The 8,148-nt window shown below is 41.6% G+C and overlaps 1 protein-coding gene across 1 annotated transcript; it reads left to right on the top strand.

Annotated features, from left to right (window-relative positions):
- The first annotated feature begins 1,140 nt into the window (after nt 1-1,140).
- LOC100940711 (HLA class II histocompatibility antigen, DP alpha 1 chain) lies at nt 1,141-7,887 on the top strand. The gene is made up of 4 exons (XM_023512771.1): nt 1,141-1,306; nt 6,653-6,898; nt 7,240-7,521; nt 7,733-7,887. The coding sequence occupies exons 1-4, from the start codon at nt 1,225-1,227 to the stop codon at nt 7,885-7,887; spliced, it is 765 nt and encodes a 254-aa protein (XP_023368539.1). The 5' UTR covers nt 1,141-1,224.
- Nucleotides 7,888-8,148: the final 261 nt, after the last annotated feature.

The raw sequence follows: 8,148 nt of genomic DNA, 5'->3' as shown, positions 1-8,148 counted from the left end.
AATATAGATCAAAAAATGACCGTTACCTGTAATAGTAAAGCACTAGAGAAATTCCTCTTAAAAGCAAGATAAAAATAAACGTGCCCATTGTTACCATATGTAATGCTGTACTGGGTATTTTTATGTGAAAATGAAATAAAATTACTTATTTATTTATATTTAGAGATAGAGTCTTACTCTGTTGTCTACACTGGAGTGCAGTGGTGCAATAATAGGTCACTGCAGCTTCAACAGGTCACTCAACTCCTGAGGTCAAACAATCTTCCTGCCTCAGCCTCCTGAGTAGCTTGGACTATAGGTGTGTGCCACTACTCTGGGCTAATTTGAAAAACAATTGTTTTTTTGGAGACAGCGTCTAGCTGTTTTTCCTTAGCTGGTCTTGAATTCCTGGTCTCCAGTGAGCATCCTGCCTCAGCCTCCCAAGTAGCTGAGATAGCTAGCAAGAGCCACCACATCAAGCTATAACTAGTAACTTCAAGAGAATAAATATTATTTCCGACAGCTTATGTACCACCAAGAAAACTCAAATAATAGGAAATCTGGATGATAAGAATTATCTAGAAATTTCACTAATAAAGGTGTCCAGGCATAGAAAAAGATTTAAATATCATCTTCATTCAAGTTAATAATACCTGCAAGTGGAAACTATAAAACTTCTACATAAAAGAGTAAATAAAAAGTAGATATCTCAGGCAGGTGCACCTAGAAAAAAAGATCAATTATATTTTCAATCAGATAGTACATTTATCCCTAAATACCAGCAGAATATTTTTGTAAATTTGGTGAAATAACTTAAAAAATCATGTCGAAAAATAAAAGGAGATAAACGTCAGAGATCATCTGAATGTTGGGGATGGGGGTGGATGTGAGGAATAAAGACAATTATATAAAACATTTGCCACTGGAAGGATGTATGACTTATCTTTTCATGTCTCTTTCTCTGACTCTGGAAACTGAACTGTGAATCAGTGTTCCCTTGGCCCTGCTGGTCCCTGAAAATCCTCCCATTTAGTCTCCAGCCCTTCCAATGTTGGCTTTACCCAACAACAGAGGATGTCAGTTCTCTTACTTCTCTGATTGGTTAAGCCTGGCCATGCTGTTTCCTCTCCACCCATTTTGGCCATTTTCAGGTATAGAAGAGCACAACTTCAGAGCTTGTCTACCCCCAGCCTGCCTCTGCTCACAATTGTCAACTCCAGACCCCCTGTCTTCCCTGAAGACAGAATGTTCCAGACCAGAGCTGTGATCCTGAGAGCCCTCTGCTTGGCTTTCCTGCTGAGTCTCCAAGGAGCTGGGGCCATCAAGGGTGAGTACTGGGAGGATGGGACAGATGGGGGCGGCTACTGTGAAGTGTATCAGGAATTAGAGAGAGATTTTAGGGACTCATTGACCTATTTTCCTGTTTGTCCATTTTCTCTCTTCTTTCCCTAGTGTGGGGGTTCACTGTTGTTCCTTTTCACTCCAGTGAGAATAATAGCAATAGCAGCCATAGTTTACTAGACACCTATTTAAGTATTTTTCTCAATCTCATCTCACAAGCATCTTCAATGAAGATATTATTATGTTTAATTTAGAGGTGAAAAAATGGAAACTCAGAAAGATTACTATATTTTCTAAGGTATACACCAAGTCAAAGAGCCAAGTTTTAAGTCCAGACCCATTTTGATGACCATACTCTGCACTCCCCAGGTTTCTGTACACAGTGACTTTCTAACTGAACCCTGCAGAGCCCCCACCCCTCTCTTTCTCTCCTGGATCTGCAGCCTCTGCTCTGTGTGGAGCTTCTACTCCTCCTCCTCCTCCTTCTTCTTCTTTTGAGACAGAGTCTCACTTTGTCACTTTGGTAGACTGCTGTGGCATTGTAGCTCACAGCAACCTCAAACTCTTGGGTTCAAGCAATCCTCTTGCCTTAGTTTTTCTATTTTTTAGTAGAGACAGGGTCTCACTTTGGCTCAGGCTGGTCTGGAACTTGTGAGCTCAACTAATCCATCTGCCTCAGCTTCCAGAGTGGTAGGAATACAGGTGTGAGCCACTGCACCCAGCCTGTATGGCTGCTTCTGGGGAGAACCAGAAGTGTGGGTCTGTGTGTTGGAACCCAGGAGAACAGGTGCTAAGAGTGTTCCTATGTCTCTTCTGTCTCCCAGGAACCTAGAACCCTTCCTGGGTCTTCGTGGATTGTTTACAAGCTTTCTCTCTCAAGACAGCAGTGTTGCCTGTTTTTGTTATCACACTGATTCAGGTCTTGAGAGACCCAGGGGATCGTTGGACAGCCTAGAGTTTTAACCATGAGGACTCAGCCAGTATTTTAAATCCTGTGGCTGACATCCAGGAGTGTCAAGCCTGTGTATGATACTGTCATTCACAAATCCAGTGATGTGAAGGATTAGAATTCAAAACATAAAGATGCACTCTGCCCCCTGCAGTTTTATTTAAGGTGTGATGTCTAAAGGTGCTTAGTAGTAAAGAGGAGGTGAGGTCAGGGAGACCCAGAAATACCCATTGCCCTGTTGATGGTCACTTTGTATTATAATATGCATATATACCATGATGAACATATCTTCACACAGATACACAGATAAATACTTTTTAGGATTCTTGGCAGATATTACTAATTAACTCAGCTGTATCTGTAGTGCCTCCCTCCCTACTGGTTCTTACTCTCTTAACCTATAAACATATTCTTTTCTTTTTTTTTTTAAAGCAGTTCTTGAACCCACCACCTCCAGCATATGGCACTCTACTCCTTTAAGCCACAGGCACTGCCCACCTATAAATATATTCTTTATCTTAAAAACATAATATGTATCAACGAATAAAAAATAGCTTTGCCTTCACTCTGTATCCTACCCTAGAAATACTCTCTTTGTGTTCTTACCTTCATAGCTAAGCTTCTGATTTTTGTCTCCAATACAGTACTGAGGATACCCTTGTCTTTGCTGTCAGGAACCTCTATGTAAGATCAAATCCCCTGGGTACTTTACAGTGTCTCTCAGACTTGAGTTCTTGATAATATTTGCATTGTAATTTAGTTTTTTCTTATTGGAACTTTTTAAAAAAGATCCTTTTTTAGCTTACTCTGTCCTTTGCCTGCGTTTTCTGGATTCTCCTGTTCTCCTTTGAAAATGCCTCTTAATTATCATGTTTCCCTGAGTATACCCTCAGCTCTCTGCAATTCTTATTTCTTATTTCTTGCTATCTTCCTAGAAAATCTCACCTAGCCTTTACCCACCACTTATGACTCTCAGTTCTTTGGGCCAAAACCCTGTCCTGAGATCAATCATCATATACTACTGTTCGTGTGTGACTTTTGGGTATTCTGAATACAGTATGTCCCACACTGAACTCAGTATTTTCTCCCAAACAGACTGTCTTCTACTAATACTCTTTACATTAATGGAATCAAGATGATTGTATTTGGTTGGGGAGATGTTGGTCTAAAGGAGATAACATTTCACTTCAATAGTTCTATTGTAGGCACGGTTAATAACAATATATTGTATTCTAGAAAATTTCTAAGAGAGTGGATTTTATTTATTTTATTTTATTTTTTTTATTAAATGACAGCTGTATACATTAATGCAAACATGGGGTACAGTGTAGTGTTTTCATATACATTTTGAAATACTTTCATCAAGCTGGTTCACATAAATTTCATGTCATTTGCATAGTCATTGTGTCAAAACATTTATATTCTAGTTCTAGAAAAGTTCACTTGTACCCTTGGTAGACAGAAATAAAGGTGATCTTTCCGGTCACCCTCCCACCACCCAGCCGCCCTTCTCCCCTCCCCTTCCTCACTCCCTCCCCATATTCTTGGGCTAGAATTAAGTTGTATCTTTCATTTGAGAGCTATAAATTAGTTTCATAAAAGGGCTGTGTACATTGGATACTTTTTTTTCCATTCCTGTGATACTTTGCTAAGAAGAACATTTTCCAGTTCCATCCATGTAAACATGAAGGAGGTAAAGTCTTCATTTTTCTTTAGGGCTGCGTAGTATTCCATGGTGTACATATACCACAGTTTATTGATCCATTCGTGGATTGATGGGCACTTGGGCTTCTTCCATGACCTGGCAATTATGAATTGGGCTGCAATAAACATTCTGATACAAACAAGAGAGTGGATTTTAAATGTTCTCACCACAAAAAATAACTGAGGTAACGCATATGTTAATTAGCTTGATTTAGCCATTCATCGATATATATATTTCAAAATAACATGTTGTACACAATATAAATTATTTAGAGAGGGGAGACATGAGAGGAGGAAGATGAGAGAGAGAGAGAGAGATATGACTGCACAGGCCTTTCTAGGAATAAGAAAGTTATTTGGGAGTTTTCCAACTTTCTTACTGCCTCCATCACTTACCAATTCCTAAAAGGTCCCTGTTTACCATCAATCAGATTCCTCTTCTGTCTTCCTTCTGCTGCTGTGCGCACTTCTCTCTCTCAGTTTTCAGGTACTATTGACTATTGGTCTTGCCTCTTGAACTAGCTTCTCCCATTTGTGCTGCACACTGTGGCCACAGTGATCTTCCTAATTTGCAAATCTGCTGTCACTCTCCTGCTTAAAATCCTTCAATAATTCTCTGTGACTTCCAGGATAGTGTTTAAGTTCCTCAGCTTTGCATATAAGGCCTGCCATGATCTAGATTCTGCCTATTTCTTCTCATCTCCTGCTGCTGTTCCACATCTGCAGCCAGCTCTGGTCTTACTGAAGTATCCGTGATTCTCCAAATTTGTCATGTGTTTTAAACATTCTTCCCCTATGTGAGAAATGGCTTTTCCTCTGTTTTCTGACTACCTAAATTCAAGCCATCTGTTCTCCAGGAAGTTTTTCCTAATGCCTTATCTGATAGCATCTTGTACATCACACTATTTCTGCACTTATCAAATTGTGTCTGCTGTTGCCCTGTCACTTGCATGTCTCCTGTGGCCTATGAGCATCTTGAGGACAAGAACCATGTATTATTTTTATTTGAATATTTAACATCTGTCTGACATATGGTAGGCTTTTAATACATTTTTTTTGTCTGAATTAAAATGATATCTGAAGGAAAATAATATCTCATACTTGGCTGATCTTTAGACCCCAGAATTTGTAAATCTGTTTTAAAACTTCAAAAAAAGTGCTAACTACATTCATGTAGTAAGAACTTGAGTTCTCAATAATTCTTAAAGGGTTTTGTTTCTTCTTATTTTACTTTCTTTTCTGAAGATGATTCCTGTAAACTAAGGACCCTAAGTATCCTTGTGAAAAAATCTTGTTTCCCTCACTATAAATGGCCAAGCACAAGACATTTAGAGGGGGGTCCTACATGTCAGAGCTGCAGACTCACAGGGAAATCCATGAGTTAGTAGCTGGTTAGGCTAGAAAAGCCCTGATTTTCCTTTTCAGTCTTATTCATCTATTATTCTAAAGCAGAAGCTCTCACATATTCATTGCTTTATTTAATGACAATATTTGCTTTTATCCTTTTTGCTTCTTCTTGCAAATTAAAACATACTAAGAAACAAAATAAATTAAAGCCCACAGGTGTTTCAAACTCAGCAACAATTTACAGTTCCATCAAAAACAAAAATAAAAAAAGTATGGAGCCAATGGTGAAATGATTGTACTATACTCTTGACTTTAGTATGCCTAAAATGAAAACTATTATTAACAAAGCTACACATTCTGGCTTGGCATCTATGGCTCAAGCAGCTAGGGTGCCAGCCACATACACTGGAGCTGGTGGGTTCAAGTCCAGCCTGGGCCCGCCAAACAACAGTGACAACTACAACCAAAAAATAGCTGGGTGTGGTGGCAGGTGCCTGTAGTCCCAGCTACTTGGGAGGCTGAGGCAAGAGAATCACTTAAGCCCAAGAATTTGAGGTTGCTGTGAGTTGTGACGCCATAGCACTTTACTAAGGGCGACATAGTGGGACTCTGTATAAAAAAAAAAGCCACCCCCCACCCCCCAAAAAAACAAAGCTACACATTCTACAGTTTCATGTTCAAAGAGCACTTAAATTTGAAGGGTATTTTCTCCTCCCTTGCAATTTCCTACTTTTTTTCTCCCTTTTCTGTAACAAGAAAAATGAAATTTCTGCTCCCCTGTTCCTATAACTCTAAAAATAATTTTACACCTGTGGTCCTAGAAGAATTGAGAGTTTTTAGGGAGACAAAAATTTCTCTACTAGTTCCACCAATAGCTGTGTAAACTTAAGCAAGTTGCTTAACTTCTTTGCATTTCCTATCTGTAAAACAGTATATTACATATTTGCTTCACAGAGTCATAGAGACAATTAAATGAGTGAAATATGTGAAGTGTTTAGAACAATGCCTGGCACTAATAAGTGTTCAACAAATGTTACTTGTTATTGATATTATTACTATTTCTGTAGAGTCAGGATGCCTAGGCTTCTGAAGACCAGAAAGCACCTCGACTTCTCAGTGATAACATTCTCGTTTTGTTCCTCCCTGCTTTCCTTTTATAACTGCTCTTGTCTGCTCTGCCTTACCGCCTTTTTGGTGTTACTCCTTCTTCCCCCATATGCCCATCCTTTGACCTCATTCCTTTTGCCTTTTTATGTTCATTAATTTTTATTCGTTCACTGGCCTCCACCATGTACATATACTTACACATTTTTCTTTACTTTCTCTATACAGCAGACCACGTGTCAACTTACTTTGAGTTTGTACAGACTCACAGACCATCAGGGGAGTATATGTTTGAGTTCGATGAGGATGAGATGTTCTATGTGGATCTGGACAAGAAGGAGACGGTCTGGCATCTGCCATTGTTTGCCCAAGCCTTTTCCTTTGAGGCTCAGGGTGGGCTGGCTAACATCGCTATAATGAAAGACAACTTGAATATCATGATCCGGCATTCCAACCACAGCCAAGACACCAATGGTACTGCCCATCTTTGCTTCTTCCTCTGTACAGCCCAGCTGAAAAGGGATAGGAGGGCCCCTGCCATACCCAGAGTGGGAGAACCAGAGGCCTTCTGCTGGGCAATCCTCCCTTGAGTGGCCACTGGCTTATTCCAGTACAGCCAGGGGCTTCATCATTCCTTCTCACACACCAGAAAGGCTGAGCTGAGTGAGGGTGGTCAGTGGGATGAGACTCCTGGCTCTGATTCTGAAACCCAGAGGTACCATAAAGTCTGACCCTAAGGTAGATGACACTCCAAAGGTAATGCTTCTGTGCTTCGTCCCAGAACAGGAGACTCATTGGGTCCTGTTTCCTCCCAGAGCCCCCTGAGGTGACTGTGTTTCCCAAGGAGCCCGTGGAGCTGGGCCAGCCCAACACCCTCATCTGCCACATCAACAAGTTCTTCCCACCGGTGCTTAACGTCACGTGGCTGCGCAATGGACAGCCGGTCACCCAGGGCGTCGGGGAGAGCCTCTTCCTGCCCAGAACAGACTACAACTTCCACAAGTTCCACTACCTGACCTTCGTGCCCTTGGCCGACGACGTCTATGACTGCAAGGTGGAGCACTGGGGCCTGGACGAGCCCTTCCTCAGACACTGGGGTATGGAGTCTAACCTCTGCGTAATCTCCCCGAAACCCTCTGCTCCCAGGACCAGGTGCCCTCTGCATCAGCTTTCCCCACTCACCGGGTCTCTGCTTTCGTTGTGTGAACCTGCTGTCAACTGACCCATAACCTTCAACCCCCACACACATCCCAAGCCAGCCCCACCCTCACTGCTCCTTCTTACCCCAACTCTTCATTCTTCCGGCAGAGGCCCAGGAGCCCATCCAGATGCCTGAGACAACAGAGACTGTGCTCTGTGCCCTGGGCCTGATACTGGGCCTGGCCGGCATCATTGCTGGCATCATCCTCATCGTAAAGGCTCTGCGTTCTGGTCGTGACCCCCGCGCCCAGGGTTCCTTGTGAGTCATTGTGAAGCTGGAGGGGGGTGATCTTAGGATACAGTCAGAGGAAAAGAGGAGGGAGCCTAGGATCTGTGCTGTATAAGGAAGGACGGAAATAGTCAATTTGATAACTACGTTTATCTCAGTGAGTTAAAAGCATTGAGCTGCCCAACAACTACATCAGTAATTTACTGAGTACTTAACATGTTCAGGCACTGTTCTGAGAACTTACACTTATTGACTCATTTTATCCTCACAAATACTCTGTGAGGTAGGTACTATT

Source organism: Otolemur garnettii, unplaced genomic scaffold (genome assembly GCF_000181295.1).
Source record: "Otolemur garnettii isolate 467f Iridium unplaced genomic scaffold, OtoGar3 scaffold00031, whole genome shotgun sequence".
NCBI classification, from domain to species: domain Eukaryota; kingdom Metazoa; phylum Chordata; class Mammalia; order Primates; family Galagidae; genus Otolemur; species Otolemur garnettii.
The sequence above is the reverse complement of the archived record's forward strand: the minus strand, read 5'-3'. Positions and strand labels throughout refer to the sequence as shown.